Genomic DNA, 21,033 nt, shown 5'->3' with positions numbered 1-21,033 from the left:
TGCACATTTGGCTTTTTAATCGTGCATGTCGGAATAACATTTTTTCTAATTAAGAGTTTATTACAACAGCACAGGGTTGGTATTTATCTGAGAATGTCATGGTTAAATATATATGTCACAAAGAGATTTAATAAGACAGATAAACATTTATACGGTGTGTGTGTTTGACCTGTATTTGGTGAAATTCTGAATAGATCTTGGTTCAACATGCTACGGTTAAGATTATATGCAGAATTATATGCAAAAATCTAAGGGTCCCAGTGTATCACATGGTCTTTGGTAACAGGTTAATGTATCAGGGAATTTGCACCAATAAAATACAATATGGACAAAGAAATGTCCTGTATTATAACTTTTGCTTAAATAAATAAAACTTTCTTCATTACCTTCACTATTTAAGATACATTGATAAAGATATGAAGTGGTAGTTCATGTGTGTTTTAATGAAACGTGTGTGTAAATGGTGTATTTTGTTTATTGTCTTTTAAAGGAAGTTAAATCCACCTTATTATGAGCACAACTCGATGTCCAAGGAAATCAACAAGAGCTGTAATGGAGGTTGGGAATAAAAAGAAAACCTTCTTATCAGCTCGATACAGTGGGAGTTCTTTTATGCGGCCGAAACCACTGCACACATATGCTTATCTTAGCCTCGCAAACTCCTCAGTATCAACACCCCCCCTTCAACACACACTCACTATTTGTTTCAAAGTCAGGCTCCTGACGGCAGCAGCCTTATATGATTTGCCAGTGAAAGGAAGAAAGAGGAGATTGTGGGAAAGAAGGGTTTGGTCTGTGAAGCGTTAGGAATCAATGCATCCGGGCTGCCTTTGAACACTGGCTATGTCAGATGCTGCAATTCAGAGGCGGCGAGGAGGAAAGGATAAATAGGTTAATTGAAATATTAAGCGCGGGTACAGAGACGGAGGAAATTGAAAAACCCCCGGCGCATTGCTGTTGAGAACAAAATATGCTGTAGAAGGTGCAATTTTGGAAAGTATTAGGGGGCTCTCGGTCTCTCTGCTATTCAGTTTCTGTGAGGTTTTGTTTTTCCTTGGGAAGGGTTGATTGGGGGGGGGGGGGGGCTGAACTGCGGACAAACTCCTCGTCGGCAGCAGGGTCAACCGGGGCGTTTCAGAGCTTACTCAACAAAGTGTCAGTCTCAGCCCTTGTTCACACCAAATCAAATTCCACTGGGAATCTTCTGAAGGAGCCGGTGCAGGTTGACACACATGACTGTGGTGCCATGCGCCTTCAGATGTCCTTCACCACGCCGAGCTCCATTTGGCCCGACTGCGCACAGCTGGCGATTCGAAACATTTACTTGCCATCGCCTCCCGCGCCCCCCCCCCCCCCCCCGTTTGAGTTATCGTCAGGCTGTCTGACTATCTTTAACTAAGGAATGTACAGACAGGAAGGAAGGAAGGAAGGAAGGAAGGAAGGAAGCACAAAAGGCAGGACAGATACGTTTGAGCAGGGACTGGAGAATATTACAACAGAGAAAATGAGGTAGTCAGACTCCACAAAATGAGAATGCAGTCCATCTCTGTCCGCCGTAAATGAATAGGAATAAGACGGCGTGGGTCAGGGATGATTAAGAGCGTAATAACTCCAGGGATCGGGTGAGGCTATTGGAGATCAGCTGATCTCGGCACAGCATCCTGCAAGCGGTGCTGCTGGTAATGTTTCATCTTTAGTTTCAGCTTATTTTTAACAACAGGGAAAAAAATAAGATAAAGTATCCGTCTCATGAAACGAAGAGTGTGTGTTAAGTGGAAACAACATGATGTAACACGCCACTGCCCCGATCTTTTTCTCCGGGTTTCTGTTTGCGGAAAAAATGAGGTGAACACGAAAACAAACCACCAAACGGGAAGAAACGGTGTATGTGAGCCATGTTTCTCTTGACACAGTGGAAATTAAGATACTGCATCTCAGCAGATGATGCCCCCGAGAATAATAAGGGAGCAAATATTTTCAGCAGCACATGAATAAAAAAATAAATAAAGCCACAACTATTACTGATGGTATCAGCCCAAAATGGAACATCTATTCAATAGAATAGGAGAACATATTGGTTGACATATCGAGTGTTTCTTTATCTGTGTTTACTTTTCCAGTCACTAAAGGAACCCATATTTTTCAAATCTGACATTAACACCAGAAAAATGGCCGAATACATGAATACGAAAAAATGTTTTCTGTGGCTGTGACCTTGATGTTGAGAGTTAAGTCACGGAGACGCTCTTGACAGTCGGGAGCTGAGGCAGAGCTTCTTTCTGTTGACACCCCACTGTTGAGATATAATTACAGACTAAAGTAATTCTCATCTGGGGAATGATTGCCTTGCTTATTTCTTCCCCCCGCCCGAGTATTAAGGATCCTCGGCCGATCCACACGGCAAAGTCCAAAACCCGACTTTGGGGTCAGCGACGGTCACAAAGGCAAAAAATGCTGAATGTGAAATGAAGTGATCGGATGAAGGACATAGTTTGTTCTTATGACGCAGTTTGAAAAATTCCATTCCAATTCCAATTTTTGATTATTTGTAATTAATCCTGTAATCAGAAGAACTTAGATTTTTTTTTGTGGGGGGGCAGTGGCAGATGCTAAACAGACATACAGTGCAGGTGAACACGCCACCATGCTGCCCCCCCCCCCCCCCCCCCACACACACACACACACTCATACATATTCCTCTGCTTGACTTCCACCACCCCTTCCTCGATATCTGCAGGAACGAGGGTGTTTTTTGTATAAAGACAGAGGTGGAGACAGTATTTATTATAACCTGCTGGAGCCCCGGGGGGGCTCGCCACCTCATATTTCATCTTAATGTATCTTCACTCACAGCCTCACTTCTTCTTACTTTCTTTCTTTCTTTCTTTTTTTTCCCCGAGTCTCGCTGTAGCCGTGAAAACTTCAGGAGGGGAGGAACTTCGGTGGGAGAGCGGGTGACCCTTGTGCTCACGGTACGCGTCTCACCTTGGCCTTATCTGGGGCTTCCGTATCGCGACAGATTAAACTGCCTAAATTAGACCGCGCCCCTCGCCGGGACGGGGCCCGACCCGTCCCCCGGGGAGCCGGAGGGGAGAAGGAGCGATGGGTTTCTGCTGGAGCGGGGAGTGCGGCTGCAGCGGGCCTTGCCGGGCCGGCCATTATGTGCCATGCTGTACCGGATGGGTGGGCCCCACTGTGCTGCTCTGCGTCTACGGCTTCTTCTCCATGATGCGGCCCATAGAGCCTTTCTTGACAGAGTTTCTCACAGGGACTTACAAGAACCTCACCACGGAGCAGGTGAGTTACTGAGCTATGAAATGAGATACGCTGCCGCTACCGCTGCCGCTGCGGCGGCCTCACCATGATGGAAGACTCAGGTTATTAGATTAGCTCCGTTACTTTATGTTTTTGATATACATCCACGTAAATATCGTGGAATGAATTGAAACTGGGTTATGGTTCATATGTTGCGCATTTATGTCCATGTTTGTTTTTTAAGTTACATTTGATGTTTACACATAATTATACTCGGAACTACAGTTTCCAGAAGCTTAATAAATCTCCAGCCACAGATCACTGGTTGGAAATGCGGATGTTTAAGTCATTATCAATTATACATAAATGTCAGTGAAATTACATACCACTCCCCATGCCATTATGCGCCCTTACGATGTATTGACTCGTTGTAAACACGAGTGTGTTTGAGTTGTTTTCACATGAAGCCTCCCGCGGCGCCGCCGCAGGCGTCCCTCTCTCTCGCTTCCCCTCTCGTCTTGTCTTTGACCTGTGAGGCGGAGAAAAAAAGCAAAAGTAGTAAAACGAGTGTCTATAAAGCCCCCCGCGCGCGACCCGGAGTGTCTGCAATTCACATAAACCTGACAATTTGAAAAATACTATCTACTGTGTGGCTCTTTGCTTATGTGGGCTTAACGGTGGCGGGAGCTGAACAAGGCGCACGACGTCGCGGGTCGTTTCGGAGACATTTGCCCCTTTTGTTGATACTTACAAGTTCCCTTTTCTTTCTTTTTTTCCCAAACCCCCCGATCCTGACGGGAGTCGGATCAACCCGAGGAGCTTTTGTTGAAACTCGGAAACCAAATGACGCATCGTTGAGATTTGGGAGTCTCGCCCGTCAGCAGGTTCGCGAGCCCGTGTGACCCATAAACACACTCCTTCACGAGCGGCGTCTCACGCGTACGAGAAGCATAAACTCCAGTCTCACACATAAAGGGATTAACTATGTGAATTATTTCCTGGCGGTGAAAGTCGAGGGAACAACAAGCTACAGAAAGGAACAGAGTTTAAGATACTTTTACTCTCTAACTTTCAGGTTGTGTAAGGGGCCATGGGGGGCCCTCTGGAGCTGTCGCCCCCCAAAACACACATTTTATGTTATCGATATAAGACGTGGAAACAACAGATATAGATCCATTACACCAGCTCTACGCCTTTTCGATCGTAACGAAATAACCTTTCTGTAGGTATTTGTGACGTCACGCACCAAAAGACAACTTACAGCATTCACCATTATGGATTAACCAGAGCCTGTTTTAGTGTGAAACATAGTTATAACAATTTACATGTGGCTTTCTGGTTTCCTCATTTAGTAATTTCATTTCCTTCACTTTCCTCAGACTCCGAGTGCCATCGAGGAATCGCAATCAGTCGTAAATCCTTAGCTGACAAATTGGCATATGCGGCCGGACACTAGAGTAAAAAGTATATTGTGTATTTTGTACAAATAAAGCAGCGTTAATTCTTTAATTTTGGAAGGGTTTGACAAAAATCAATATTTAACAGAAAAGAAAAAACATTTTTTTTCCAGCTTCCCTGAACTATTCTGCAATCAATATCAACTTCCTGTTTTAAACTACATGAACAATGGAATCACAGTATAGGAACAATAGACAAAGTCAAAGTCAGTGGCTCCAGCAGATGTCTAAGAGTTATGGTACTAACTTAAATCAATAAAAACTTATTTTTTTTCTCCCCTAAACCTATTGTGAAACATAAATAAATCTGTTAATAATAATAATAATAATAATTGTATTTATATAGCACCTTTCAGGAGTAGCTTCACAAAGTGCTTTCACAAAAACATACAAATCACAGACAATTAAAATCAGCTTTCCGACAATAATACTTGTTTTCAGGTTACATATATGTATAAGAAAAAAAGATATAAAAAGACGACATCACATAAAAGCAAGTCTATAGAAAATGGGTTTTTAAAAAAAGTTAAGCCACGGTAAAGTTATGATGAAAGCATTATCACTGGGGCATATGTGCACATTCATGAACAAAATATACATTTTCACCTGAACATACAATAAACTTCACAGTTTAATGTAATGAACACACACACACACACACACACACACCTGGACGTCAGCACGCTTTTCTACTTTTCTGACTTATTAAAAGTCTACAAAATATACAGAGTTCATGTAAATAGTCGAGATTCACCAACATATAATTCTTTTTCAAACGTGTCCTTTTCTCTACTTACGTGGTTCAGTCTTCTCCTCTCGTGGTCGGCAACATTTACGTTTCGCGGAATTTCCGCGATCACCTGTTTTCGTCTTTTCGCGCGCACTTGCTTCCGTGTCTTTAACATCTCGCGGGAACACGAAGCGCTCTCGTGAGATCTCACGTCGCGTCGCTCTTAAAGGGACAGCGTCTGAAAAAAAGACTCATACAAAGCAGGTGGCTTCACATACAGTACATACAGTGGCATGAAGCTAACATGATATGAGTAAAAACGATAAGGGACTATCGTGTCAATATTAGGGTTAGGGTTGTGTGAATATATATATATATATATATATATTCAATATTATATTTGAAATAGAATAATTGATGGAGTGGATGCTGATTCAGGGAGACGGAAACCGTGGATGTCCTAAGTGGAGGTATTTATTATAAGAGCTCAATATTGAGGAGACTCCCGGTCCGCTACACAGATCAACAGGTTCACAGTGTTCGGCGTCCTGAGAGAGTCTGCCCATCTGCGGTCTCTGTAGTGGATTTAGCTTTGAGTAATGTCGTCATCTCCCCGAGACTACGACCCCTCGAGAGAGAGACTTCAGCTGCTCAAAGATTGTTTTGGCTTGCCAAAGACGAGGTGACCTCGCTTAAGAGTTTATCAGGGAGGATAGACGAAAATTCCACGACAATATTTGCTCAAAATTAAGATAAAAAATGTGGCCTATTTTGTCTAGAAAAAAAAAAAATGATTTCAGCATTCCATTAACCATTTACTCCAATGGTTTCAGGACTACTTCGCGACTGAACCTCAAAGTGAATGGCAGCCAATTTTGGAACAACGGCATAAACGGAGTGAACACTGCTCTCGCCTTGGCACCGAAATATTAGTCGGTGAAAGTCTAAACCTGATGGTGGCACTAAGGAGACGTAAGGTGCAGAAGTTAAGTAGGATCCATCCTCAAATACAAATCAAGTCTTGCCGCTCGTTGTTGAGACGTGTTATCTTGATAATAACCAGCATCACAGACATTCTTCTGTCAGACAGACGTGCAAAATACTCGAGGTCGTTCGATGACCCAATTTTGAAGTATAGTAATCACGTGCTGTGTGAATGACTTAAGATTTCATCTCGGAGGAATTACCCATTTTATGAAAGGCATTGCTTCTTTTCATTATTCAACAGCATTTGCATTGCGTGCACCGTAAGATAAACGGACGTAGGCACAAGCCAGACTGCCAACAGCACACCTGTCGTGTTTACTCCGGCTCCGAATCCACTCAGTGGGATGTAAGGTTTGGAGTAGACGGACGGAGAAGAGGAGAGAAGAGGCTCCTCCACGGCTCGGCGGTGACAATCACTCGGCGATGCACCGGGCAGGATTGTAGGATGCCGCTGCGTTTCACATAAATTACAGCTGGAACACTCTTTTGATGCTCAACCATGTATGATGCAAATTACTTTTCCCACTTGTGGTCCTCCTGAATGGCTTTTCAGATTTCACACAGTCTGTGGACAAAGCGCCAACTCCACAAATTCAATTTTGTACCATGTCAACAAGAAAAAGTAAATATTGCAGTTGTTTCCGAGAGGACGGCTACCAGCCTGATAGATTTCTGTTTTCTCTTCGCAGCCCGAGGTCTTGAGGTGCATGTAGACTCAAAGTCAATTTGAAGTTCCTTTTTTTCTTCTCTTTCTTTTTTGCCACAAACAGCTGTTTGCAGCTTTTGCAGCTGGAGCTTAGAGTCCCGCTCTTTTGCTTACATTTTCTCGTCTCTCTTTAAAAGGTTTCACTTACATTAAAGCATTCAGCTTTTACAGGCGCACCTGGCTTCTGTGCACTTCAGACCCACCTGCATCAATTTCTATCATTTCTGTGTGATTGTTATTTCACGCAGAAAAAACAACAACCCTAACATACTGTAAATGTTCAGAGCCTCTAATGTAAACTGAAGACTGTGTACACTGAACATTATGTTGCTTATGTAAACGTTTCACCTGTCATTTAATGTGGCCACTTCATGATGTTTAGAATAAATTTGTTTAAATTAGAAAAAATTAAGTTGTGATAACAAGTGAAAAAATTGTAAGTAAATTTACATGTTTTTTTTCTTCTTTTATTCTTCTGGTGCTCTGCTAGAATCACGACAGGAGAGTAACTGGTTTACAGTAGAATCCATCTTGGGAATGGTTGAACAAATATTGACCATATTAATAAATAACTGTTTTAATTTCATGGCAATTACAGGTATTATAGCTTTAATCTTGAGCCAGCAAACAAAACATTTTCTGAGCATCTATCCGAGTATACTTCAGATGCACCAGCAACCAACTGCTGTCAACCATGAGCGTTAATCTGTTCTTCAGCAGCCGACGGACAAGAGACTGCAAATGTATAATCGTTAATGCCACTGCCGTCTTTCAAATATTACATCTGTCAAGGCCAAAATGGAGCACGGAAAACAACTTAATGACTAACAAATGAAGAACCATGGTTTTCAAACTGAAGCCACTGTGTTTGTTTGCATGCTATTAGAATATATAGAGTTGCATTATGAAGTGCCAACTCCCCAAATTGATGTGTGTGTATTCCAACCATATCAAAGTAAATATTATAGTCACATTGTAAATCATTTCTTTATTCACAGAATAACCACTGTTTAAAGTCCAACTCTCCGAATTTACCCGCTAAATCCCACTCTTTGCTATTTTTCTTCATTGTTCACGCACATTAAACCATTCCTTTTCCTAAAAAAGTAACCAGGTGTCTGTCCGCCTTTACTCCGTTTCCAGGTGACCAGACAGGTGTTTCCCGTGCTGACCTACTCCAATGTGGTCCTGCTCGTCCCGGTCTTCCTGGTGACGGACCTCCTCAGGTACAAGCCAGTAATCGTCCTCCAGGGCCTCACCTATGTCGCCACGTTCCTGCTCCTGCTCGTCGGCTCCGGGGTCCACTCGGCGCAGTTGGCCCTTTTCATCTACAGCATCGCCATGGCGGCAGATGTGGCCTACTTCTCCTACATTTACACCGTGGTGCACGCCAGCTACTATCAGCGAGTGACGAGTTATGTCCGGGCGGCCATACTGCTGGGCTACGCTGTGGGTGGCCTGCTGGCTCAGCTGCTGGTGTCGCTGGGTGGGGTGTCCCTCTATTGCTTGGCTGTTATAACCCTCATCTCCGTCTCCGCGGCGCTGATAACCACCTTCTTCCTGCCCATGCCCAAGACCAGTTTATTTCTCCACGGAGCATATCCTGCGCAACAGGGGAGTCCCCCGGACGAGGGCGGCGCGCACGACTCCGAAAGTCAGGACTTTTGGGTGAAGAGCGCGGCGGCTGCCGAGCACGTCGGGAGGATGCTCACAAGTGTCCTGGTGGACTGTAAGAAATGTTACTCCTCCGCGGCCTTGCTCTTCTTCTGCATATGGGCAGCGACGGGGCGGTGCGGCTTCTACCAGGTTACGGGCTACGTCCAGCTCCTCTGGGTTCACATACAGCCCCACAACTTCACAGCCTACAACGGAGGGGTGGACGCCATCGGCACACTGTCAGGTAACTAATGCACAGATTATTTGTCTTGCTACTTTAGTTTCATTTTAAATACTCAATTGTTTGAATTTGCTCAGATCACGGTCTTCAGTACTATTTCCAGGTGTCTGCGCTCTAATGCACAAGGTCCTCCAGGTAATAGAACTTCGTTATCTTTCGAGATTTGAACCTTTGCTGAGGATGAAATGAACTGGAAAATGGCATTTTGTGTTCGCTGTCTTCTCTGATTAAAATGTTTAGAAATTGGGGGTAAAAAAATTCAAGGAAATACATTTTAAAGTTGTACATTTGGTACTTTTGTAGCCACTTGGGGAACACAGCATTGACACATCATCTTACAAAGCTAATGAACAGTTACCCTTTTACACGTAAAGCCGAATTAGATTTTTGGTGTTTCTGACAAATGTAAATCCATTATTTACTCTCCTTTTTGCTCGTTTTTGGTCTCCTCCTGAGGGAATATGTCTGATTCTGGAGTTCTCCGCTAGTTTACCAGCTATTCACGCACGTTGTCTGTCCCCATGGCGATGCCGAGCAGGCAGCACCGTAGGTTTTGGCCTGGAAACACTTGCTGGCTAACTTCTCAGATGAGCGCAGTGAGGAAAAAGATGCTACAAAGGCTCCGTCTACAGAGCTTACAGAGTTTGTCACCACAAGCTGGTACGGCTTTAAACAAAATCATTCGAATACTTTTTCCATAAAATGCTTGAAATGTTGCGTTTCCTCTGGCAAAGGATCAAAACGGGATATACCTCCGCCATTTATTTCATCAACCCAAACCCAGGAGAAATTGTTATTCAAATCCTTGAAATCTCTGATTAATTCTGAACGGCAGCTGCTGAACATCCAGCTTAAACAGAATTTGTTCAGGTTCCTTTAAAGACAACAAAAGCACAGCCCAAATATTTTCATTAAAGCTTATGGGTGTTGTACACATCCCACTAGGAAAAAAAATAATTGAATAAAAAGACAGACACAAAACACAATCCCTTTACACTATCAGTGTTTCACAACCCCCCAAAGCATGGCAGACAATAGTAGCAGCATTAATTAGACTGTTTAATTGCCTGCTCTCATCCCCCGATGGGTCGGGCAGCAGCTGCTGCCATCCAGTCGGTGCACTTTTATTGATTATGGTACCGATACGTTCCTGTATTCCCCTGAAACCCGGAGGCAATTATTCCGTGTAAACCTCATCCAGTTGCATGCCTTTCACTTGTAAATGCTCCTGCCCAACATGCAGTCAAGCTGTGGAGCCCATGTCGCATATTTCCCCCAAGATTCCTGTGGAATTTCTTTTTCTATATTCCGCACTTTGTAAAAAAAATTAAAAAAAAATACATCCCTGAGGAAAGAAACAAACAAAGCATGGTGAAAACCTATAGGGAAATTATGAATATGGATATCCGACATAATTTACAACATAAGTCACTATTTTCATATTCAGCACATTAATCGCTGTATTTCCTGGAGCTTGGACACAACATTTTTAGCAGCTCATTAGTTTTATGCCGAAACCAAGCACGCTGAGTTATGTTCGGTTGCATTGTGTTGTGCGGTAAGACTTTCAAAGAAAGAGAGTTGCGGGACACCTCGACCCGTTTATTTATCTGAGGTCTAAAGTTATTTTCACATCAAACATCAATTTCAGTCAGTGGTTAATGTATTCGGAGCACCATTTTGGTGTATTGGCATTTGTCCCTAATCTGACTGCGTAAAACAAAAAGTTAGGAACAAAATCTGAAACTTGAGGCAATTTACTGCACTAGATTTTTGAACAAGGCTAACTCAAACCCCTGAGTTATTATGAAAAGTGAATCATCTTTTTGTTCAGATAGTTGATCTATCATTTTTATAAAAAAACATGCTATTAATTGTTCAATAATTTACAAAATGAACATCATGCTGTATTGATGAAGACTTGAAACTAAAGATTGAACCATAAACTCAAAAATCAAGTGAGACGTAGAGTCGATTTCTCATCGTCTTCTATGGAAACAACCGGTGGAGTCGCCCTCTGCTGGTCATTTGAGAGAATACAAATTTCAGGCAGTTCCGAATTGGCTTCATCTTCTGGACCTGGCGACTTCGTTCATTTCTATATACAGTATAAGGTTCGCGGAATTTATCTATCAATCATTATTCCCCAAAAACGTGGAATTCTTAGTTTGACGTAATAAAATTTCCAATAGAAAAGTTTCTTTCATTTTCAAGCACTTCCCCAGATAGGTTACACTTCATTATAGGCTGCATTTTATAGAGTGCTTTTCGAGTGTTATCGACCCGTCAAAGCACTTTTACACTTTTAAGTCACATTCACCCGTTCACACCGGGCGTCTTCGACATGCAACACTTCTTCTATCATCCCCACTCGGACGGGAGAGCTGTCACCATCGCACGCGGACCGGAGGCCACCGGGGATTCGCGCTACTTCCTGAGCCACCGCCACCCGCCAACTATGTTTGCGTTACGTTTGACTGAATAGCCACATAAAAATGTTCCTGTAAAACGTTTCTGATAAGGTCAACGAGCCTCAGCAAAATGCAAGTCATGACACTCACCTTCAGGACGTCGAACTTAAAGCCACAGTGTGTAATATTTAGAAGAACTTGTTCACAGAAAGTGAATATATTGTCCATAACTATGTGTTTGTATATGTATAATCACCAATATTTTTTTCGACAACTCAGAATGAGTTAAATATATATAACACCATAAAGTCTCCCCTGTCGGTCGCTCAAGTTGGTTGCAGTTTGCTACTTTACCACCAGATGCCGCCAGAAAGTTTACAAAAATTACACACTTGGGCTTTAAGTAATAATAATAATAATAATAATAATAATACATTTCAAAACCCCTGCAAAAAACTGCTGGTGGACCCCTGACCTTAACTGGCATGCACTCTGGTCCGAACTTAAAATGTTGTGTTTTGCCACTCTACGTTAATACTTGGTTATGTTTGTCATGCCATACAATATGTTGTTTTTTTTTGAACAGTCATAGGTGAGCAGTATCAGGTTTTCCATTTTTACAGTGCTGGGGTTTTGCTGTCCATTATCAATTTGCTTCTAATTGGCATTTGACTTGTTCCTCGTGCAAAGGTAAATATTAAAAGGAGTCAATTCTAAGCACGAGGCGGGACAGGTTTACTTTTCGACGCCAAACTTCCCCCCAACTTCGCCTGGGGTGTTTTTCAAGCCTTAGTTGCGACGCTTGCTTACATTCGGATTTAGCGATGACCAAGTTATTTATACCTTCCACCAATTGTCTAGTCAATAGATGTGCACAGTATGTGTGCAGTGTACACGCACAGTGTCCCCATCTGCGTTATCCATCCCCCCTCCGTGAAGTTCTGCCGACCTCTGCTAGGCCTCCGATGGACACACCGGCTGTGGAAACCCGTCTAATTGTTCAGCCCCCCCCCCCCCCCCCCCGCTGATCAGAGCCCAGGGACAGATTAAGTGCCACTTAAATACACTCAGAGGGGCGCAGGTGATCCAATATGGGGGCGCAGGAATCACAGGAAAAGTACACATTTAATAGAGCGAAGCAATTACACTCGGCGTCTCCACATATTGCAGCGGACAGAAAGAGTCCCGAGCGACTGGATCCACGCCTGTGGGGCATGCGGGGCATTCATACTGGCCGAATGTGGCGCAGGTTATTACGCAGCCAGGAGGTTAAAGCGACGTGAGGATGACGGAGATGGAGAGAATGTCAGGGGATGACAGGACGGGACGCAAGTGTCCTGGAATAATCGAGTCGGCCCACTTCTGTCACCACTATGCGGGGACGGCGGGCCGACGGCTGCCACATGTGGCGGGAGGAGGGAGCCTCGTGCGTGTGCGGGACGAGGGCTGCACTGCGCCGCCCTGTGGCCGAGGTGAGGAACTTCAGTTTTACCCGTGGAGGATAGGAACGTTTTCCTGAGAGGAAATTCTGTCCATAAAATCTTCGATGTTGCAAAAGCCGAACACATTTTCGCGCAGAAACTAGAGAAATCTCTCCAAAAGTGATTTGAATGAATGAGCACTTGAAGCTGTTTTTTTTGCCTGTGTGATAAATGTCTGTGTACTCTCTTGATTTCGTGCACTTTTTGGTATTATCTTCACGGCTGAACGCACTTACTGTACAGCAAGTCGCTCTGGACAAAAGCGTCTGCTCACTGAATGTAAAGTCCACACAGAAAGACCCGGATTTGATCGGCGTCCTTGATAAATTGTCAGACGGAGAAAGGCGAGGGAGTTCACCTCCGCTCATGACCTCATGAGTTTATTTTAAACCAGAAAAAACGAATCCTGGACAATGATGATCTCATGAGTTCGTGCGCCGGTCACCGACGTGTTACCTTCGTCTCCCCCCTCAGGCGCCGCGGCCACGGTTGCCGTGGGCCACGTGTCCCTGGAGTGGTCCGTGTGGGCCGAACTGATCCTGGGGGGCTTCACGCTCCTGATCGCCGGCGCTCTGTTCCTGATGGACCTGACCGACAACATCTGGATCAGCTACGCGTGCTGCGTCCTCTTCAAGACGCTTTACATGCAGCTCGCCACCGTCTGCACGTGAGCACCGGTCCTTGTCCGCTTGTGTCGCGCACCATGATGTGCGTTTGACCTGCACTTTGTCGGGGGGGGGGGGGGGGGGGGGGGAAAGCTCGACATGAACCGGTTACATCTGCATGAGTTAAAAGGGAAAAAATGTCTTCATGGGCTCAACCGACAGGAACTCCAGTTCGGCCTCGTGAACATGCTCGTTAATGCGACATTTCACGAGGAGGAGATTTTCTTCGCTGTTAAAATAATGATGTACACAGTCTTGGGCCTTTGCCCCGTTTCCCCCCCCCCCCCCCCCCCCCCGTTTTTACCAATGTCGCATGGTGACGATTCATCTCGTCGTTTATTGGCTCGGTTCAAGGGATTCTGTGAAATGTCAGTGGAGCTAATGAAGGGGGAAGTTCACTCTCCGAAGTGGAGCCGTCCAAAGAGTGGGCGGTCAGGTCACCGTTGAAATGAATTCGCTGTAGGCCCCTTCATAACGAGTTATTATTATTATTATTATTATTGCTATTAGCTAATCAACTCATAACTGATTCAAATTGTATTCACACGTTCTCACGTTGTGTGTCGTGTGACAGTTTCCAGATAGCCAAGGCGCTGAACAGGAGGCGCTATGCGCTGGTCTTCGGCGTGAACAGCTTTGCGGGCGCGGTCCTGCAGAGCGTCCTCACCGCCGTCGTCATCAACACCAGGTCCCTGCAGCTCACCATCACCTCGCAGGTACGTTGAACGGCTTCACCGCAGACGAGGGGTAACGAGTAATTGATGCGTCTTCACGTCTGTCTTTTTGCTTTTACAGTTCTTCATCTACGCCTCGTACTTTGCCGCCCTTTCCCTGCTGTTCACAGTCAGAGGTGTGCACACGGTGCTGCGCGCCAAGTGGCCCGCCGCCGGCGACCGGGCCGGCGGAAGCCCCGACCTGCCGGACGGCCCCCGCCTGTGAAGCCTCTCTGAGAACACACTCCCATAAATAAGAAGTTCATACTGCAGCAGCAACATGGAAAAATATAACTACATCAAGAAATGTATTGTTATTGTATTGTTTGTACCATCTGAAATCAGGATTTGAGAAACTGGGACTCATCCAGAGGGTTTGTGCAGTCACCACGTGTGGCCACTAGAGGTCAGTACCTGCACAATATAAAACTAGGAGATCACTACACGGCAGCTCTGAAAACATTGGATCATGTTTCTATAAGTTGTGTTTCACAGAGACACCGTCAGTTCTGAGTACACCAGGAGCTTTGTGGGCGTTTTATTGTTTCCGTTGCCCGTCTTTCTGTTTTTTCCCCCCTAATGCATATTGTATACGTCTCGCACGCCGTCCTGCCCTTTTATTATCGGAGCCAACCGTCCGTGTAACGGTTTAATGCTGCTTTTCTTTTCATGACGTCCCTCGGAGTCACTATCACACCCAAGCCCGCTTTTGTCACGTGGACGTTTAGGCCGGCAAACGGCCTTTTAACCTTTTTTCTTTGTCTCCTTTCTTCTCACGCGCTGCTCGTTCGGAGTAGCGGCCGCGAGGCCACGTGGCGGCCACGTGCGGCGCTCGTTGGGGAGCTTATTGAAAGCAGAGCGTTCAAAACATATCGTGGCCGGAGCAGCTCATCTGAAAAAAATGAGACGGTGAACACTGCCGCCTGCTTGTGAAATATCATTCATACCGCATTATAATTTAAAAAAACTAAATACGCTTTTGTTTTTTATCAACAAGATGATATTTCTAAATGATCAGTGGAAAAATAACATTACTGATTTCGTTTTTTTTCTTTTCTTTGCTCCGAAACAAACGTGACCACGTACAAACAAAACTCTGATCAACGATGGGGAACACGCTTGTGTTCTTGGCTCCTTTGTCGTTCGCTTGTGTAAAAGAATCAATAAAAGATTTGCTGAGAACATCAAACAACACATTTAATATACTTGGAGGCACGATCAATTTTTAAACTGGCACTCATCAGGACGGCTTAATAACTTAATAACTTAATAATCTCTCAAACAGCCCGCTTGTTGTGATACCTGCACATATTACAACCGTCATTTCTGGGAAATTCATTTCTTTTTATGTTACTTAGAGAGACTCTCTGTACGTTTTGGTGCAGAATCTCAAATTCGCCCCTAAAACGTTTTCCCGGCTCACGGTTGATGTTTTGAGACTCAAACAGCGAAAAAGCTGTGGGCAAAATCTGGTGCATCAGTTGCACTGTTTGGTTCAATAAGAAAGCGAGGGGGCATATTCTTTTTCCAAGCAACACGCTGTTGCCTGGTAACAGGTGCATTTGTTTTTTCGAGGCCCGGAGTCTTATTCAAATAGCCGGCCGATTCCGCGTAGCGACAGTATACAGACGTCTGTGTGTGTGTGTGTGTGTGTGTGTGTGCGTGCATGTGTAACCAGTTATGATTATACGTGCATGCAACGCTTGCACAAATGTATATATTTCCTGGAAGTAACAGTAGGCCCATAGACGGCGCCTCAACCCGCCGACCTCCATGGAATCAGTGCGCCGCTGTGATGCTCAGCAGGTGGTGTGATGAAAACCAGACGCTCCTCATGGTCATTGATCAGTCAGGCAGAGAGAACCCCCCCCCTTCCTTAAAGAAGGATAAGAAACAGAAGATGCCCCCACCAGCAGAGGTCAGATAAAGCATGCGCAGTCACGGCCTGATCTATAATTCACAGTCATTATAACAGTGAGCTAATTAGGGCGCCAAGATGGATGACGGGGGGCAGCGGCTGTTGGCCGGAAGGAGTGGGGGCCAATTGATCATATCTAGACGGGGACACGTCCCCTCGGTTTACGTCTGGCGTCTTTGCATTTCGGAGGCTGATTGAATGTACAGTGAAGGAGGAAGCCGCTGCTCTGCCGCTATTCAAAAAAAAAAACAATTAAGAAGGTCTAATTGCAATTTCCGTGTGTTGAAGGAGTAATTTCAGTCAAATGGTTTTTTTTTAATGCATTTATAATATTTAATACACTGGGTGTTTTTTTTTTAATCCACCTGCTTGTGTTATGGTCTGCTAATTAAATGAAAGCGAAAGTAGCAGAAATAATAACATAGTCATCATAAAGTACACGTTCCGATTTGGTCCATTTGGTATAACGTTAATATGCTTCTCTTTGTAGCGGAGCACCCCCGTGCCTACCTGAGCAGATGGTACAGTCCATGTCCAGGTGAGCCTGAGTAAAAGTCAGACATCAGTCTGTGGCTGCTGACAGGTCGAGGGTTTCATCTCAAGCCACGGCAGCAGAAGAGTTTAGGTTTTAGCTTTGTCTTTTTGTTGCGTGGACTGCAATGTTTCATGGTTTCATGTTGTTACCAAAAAACCCTTATCTTTTCGTTTAGTCAAAATCGGGTTAAAAACCTGCAAAATTTGCTAATTTAGTGCTAATTGGCTCATTTTAGCATGCTTACAAGCTATGCTGAGGTGATGAACGTGGCAAACATCCTACCCACTTAGATTCAGCACGTCGACAGTGTCACTATGAGCGTTTTAACATGAATTTACACAAAAGGTTTTGTCTTTTTGACGTATTTAAATTATCAACATTAGGATTTTTCTTGTTAAATTTCTGCTTCGACAGGTCAAAATGTCAAACAAGACGAGAAGTGCCAGACCAGTTGAAAGCTGAAAAAAAATAAATACATGAATTAAACCCATACCAAAGTTCCATTCAGCTTCCGTCCAGATAAGCGATGCGATATTTCCCCGTCTGCTCGATTCTCGTCTTTCACCGCCCCCTTGTGGCTGCGGCAGGAAGCGACGCGTCGACTACAAGCCACGTTGCCATCCATCATTTCACCATTCATTTTCACTTACGAGCAACCTTCAGTGATTCATGGCTCATTTAGTCACAGTGGTCCGTCTCGCTGACGGAGCACGTGTCGGATGAGGCAAGGAAACGGCTTCATCGTCATCGCCACCTGCTTATGATCGCGCTGCCAGCGGCTCGGCTGGTGAAATACAGCAGCGCCCCTCACTGCACGTGGCGTGCAGGTCGTCGCTCCCCTCTCCGTCCGAGAGACGAGAGGCAGGAGAAACTGAAGGTGGAACTATCTGTGAGCGATATGTCAAAAGGTTTGACAAGGTTGGGCCCTGCAGTATCATATTAATCCCGTCCGTCATACCTCCGGCACAAAAGTTAGAATGGCTTCATTTCGACTCATCATTCTGAAATGCTTGACTTCAGCTGAAGCGTCGTCGTCCTTCTCTCTTTTTTTCCATTGGCACTTGTGTGGTCAAGTCCCTGCAACCGGGGCATTTTCCCCTAATGGAGCCGTGAGTCAACACTACGTCTACAGTTGCAGCCTCTTGTCATTTATGATTTCATGCTTCCTGTGTGCGCGCCACGCCCCCCAGGCGGCGCGCGACGAGAGAATACATATTGCATCAACGGCCGACCCCCGGCTCCCTGTTTCCTCCCCACACATTGGTCTCGGCATTCCAAAGTGAGCGGACCGCGAGGCGCCGACCCGACCGTCCCGACTGGGGAGTAGCTGGGTTTCAGTGTCCTGTTCTCAGGCTTTTTCCCTGCTCCATGCAGCCCTGGAAGAAGGGGGACGCCGTCGGGTCAGTCGGCCTGTTAACCCTACAGATCCAGTCATGAACCAGAAGGCCCCGCTCTCCTCTCCACCGTCCCCGAAAGCGAAGCCTCAGCGGAAGTGCCTGAAATCTGTATTCTCTCGAATGGCCATTAGAGGGCGACCCTACTGGTTGTTTCTATAGAAGTCTGTGAATATGGTAAGATATGCAGCGCTCACTGTAGCTGCTATTCTCACGCCCCTTTCACCGTCTGCGCCGCTAATATCATCTCCACACACACACACACACACACACACATATATATAATATATATATATATATATATATATATATATATATATACACACGCTGCGAGGAGGAGGAGGAGGTCGTGGATGGTGTTCGTCCCATGTGTTCGATCATGTGCGTAGCCTACATCTGGCCGACGTGTGTCGCCTTCACGTTTGGAATCATCCCTTTCATTTGCCACCAGGGCGGCACCCTCATGTTTCCAGGACTCAAATGACACAAACTCGTATCAAAGCCCGAACTAGAAATGATCATTCATGCATTTATGCCATCCAGACTCGATTGCTGCGAATCCCTTTTCACTTCCCTTTAGCACATCAGCTCTTGCCCGCTTACAATTGGTCCAAAACGCTGCTTCTGCTGCTGCTGCAAGGCTCCTGACTGGACCCAGTGAATTGACTCACATCACACCCATTCAGTTTTCGGCCTTTGAGTAGTTTTTTCCGCAAATTGCTTATTGTCTGGGCCTTTTATTGTTTCATTTTTTATCATTGTATGCCTTTTGTATTCTTGTATGTAAAGCACTTTGTGACCTGGTCCGTGAAAGGTGCTTTATTGAACTAAACTTGACTTACTTTACTAACTTACACGTGAACACTGCGTAGGCCCTACAGCCGCCTACAGCCAACCCTGAAATGATATTTCTTACTTTGACATGTGAAATGACCTCCATTTGTGTCATTGTTAGGAGTTTACAAAGATGAATATCAAATGCAGGTCAGGGAAACTTACGTCAGCCTGGTCATAACCCCCCCCCCCCCCACCCCCCACATCATGGAACTTGCTTCTTTTGAATCCTGTTCTTGAAACTTTAAATTTTTTGTGAACGTTTTTACAAAATAGTATTAAACAATCTTATGTACGCTGACAATCCTTTTTATTTAATTATAATATTTTATCTTTTTAAAAAAAAAAATTTAACTTTAATTTTTTGGGGGGTTTTGTGCATATTAAGTTTATCTATTTTATTGTTCTATTTTCTCCGCTCGTGACCCATTTCTCCCTTGTAAAGCGAGTTATTGTTAGGAAACCTGCTACATAAATTAAAATGATTTTTTATTGTTATTATCATTAATATTATTTCTAGCTCCAGCTCTGTTCGGCATTGCATGTACGTTGGCGTGGTCCCTTTTTGAGCAATTCACATGTTCTGTTTCACTCAGAAGTTCATCCCTGCACTTTGGGTGAAGACGCTTTAACTGTCTATTTTTATTGAATATACCAGTAAATAAATAACGCAAAAATAAGATTCTTAATCAGTGGCATTATGCTTGTTGTTATGAACCTTTTGTGAAGCCCCATTCCTGCTTTCCACCTGGATAGGAGAATAAAAAAAAATACAATTCAAACTAATCATTTCTGGTGTTTATGTGTGTGTGTGTGTGTGTGTGTGTGTGTGTGTGTTTTTTGTGTTGTGTGTGTGTGTTCTCTCTTCACCCTGGAATTTCAATTGAAGATTTCCTGTCTTAGGTAACGCGAAGCAAAAAAGCCTTATCAGTCGGAAGCTGACGAGGACAAACAAGCGACGCCGTTTTCTCGTAATGCGTGACGTCAAACCCGCCCGGGGACGGCAGACAGAGAAGTGGCACTGTTACATCACACGGATGTTACATCAAATGATAACGAGCGCTGACACACATACATACACACCTACACAGATAGATCTGAAAAATGACCGTTCATAACACAACATTTCCTGAAATGTGGGTGTCATTCATGAATTGGTCAACGTTTAATTCTGAATGCAGGTCAAATGGGTACAAAAGCTGCAAAACAGAGATCCACCTTTGGGTATATATATATAAAGGAAGCTGAACCTAAAGGCGATTCATACCTACACCATGTTTGATATATGATCAAAAATTACCAAATATTTTGGGGGAAAGATGTGGAAGTGATTTTGAAATGTGACATTTTTGCAATAACCCAGATATTTGAACCAAATTTCTCAACTATTCGTCCAACAAGAATTTCTGGGCGCTAGGCACTAGGTAATCCCAGTGTGGGGCACTTGATGCTGCCTGACCTTCATGATTATGAAAGCAAAAAAGCGTCAGCAAAAAGTAGTGTAACCATGGACGTCTGCAGAAAAAAGAAACCGGGCCAATCCACCGTCTAACAATGGCACAAGGCCGAACAGTCCTTTGCGCGATCGTCCCTCGTTCTTATAGTAGAAATAAAAAAAAGTTTTATTTGTTACAAAACTCTCTTAAAGAAAGTTGGGGCGGCCGAAAAAATCTGCCCGTTCATTCGCATCCACACGGAAACCCCGATGGGTTCTTCCCAGGCCTCCATCGCTCCGCCAGGTTTGGTGGGAATCGCTTTAGTAGTTTTTGGCGTAATCCTGCTGACGAATAAACCAACAGACATAACTTCCTTGGCGGATTTAGATATTTAGCTGGACACACGTGAAATTGGGGTCAATAGATTTATCCGCTGAGCTCCGTGGATCACTGTGGACCAAAGTGTTGGACCGATGGACAGACTATGTGTGTGGCTATAAAACCCACTCACAAATGGAAGCAGTCGAACACACTGTACTGTACCTCTGCAACGGAATACAAATAGAAATACAATGGAATGAAAGATTGCCTTGAGCACAAATTCTTGATGAATT

The 21,033-nt window shown here is 44.5% G+C and overlaps 1 protein-coding gene across 1 annotated transcript; it reads left to right on the top strand.

Moving 5' to 3' along the window:
- Positions 1-3,025: 3,025 nt before the first annotated feature.
- LOC118318828 (thiamine transporter 1-like) lies at positions 3,026-18,410 on the top strand. Its single transcript, XM_035648845.2, has 5 exons — positions 3,026-3,297; positions 8,279-9,035; positions 13,399-13,591; positions 14,164-14,305; positions 14,385-18,410. The coding sequence occupies exons 1-5, from the start codon at positions 3,103-3,105 to the stop codon at positions 14,526-14,528; spliced, it is 1,431 nt and encodes a 476-aa protein (XP_035504738.1). The 5' UTR covers positions 3,026-3,102; the 3' UTR covers positions 14,529-18,410.
- The last annotated feature ends 2,623 nt before the right edge of the window (positions 18,411-21,033 follow it).

Source organism: Scophthalmus maximus, chromosome 13 (genome assembly GCF_022379125.1).
Source record: "Scophthalmus maximus strain ysfricsl-2021 chromosome 13, ASM2237912v1, whole genome shotgun sequence".
NCBI classification, from domain to species: domain Eukaryota; kingdom Metazoa; phylum Chordata; class Actinopteri; order Pleuronectiformes; family Scophthalmidae; genus Scophthalmus; species Scophthalmus maximus.
Note: the sequence above shows the minus strand (reverse complement) of the source record. Positions and strands in the feature narration are given on the sequence as shown.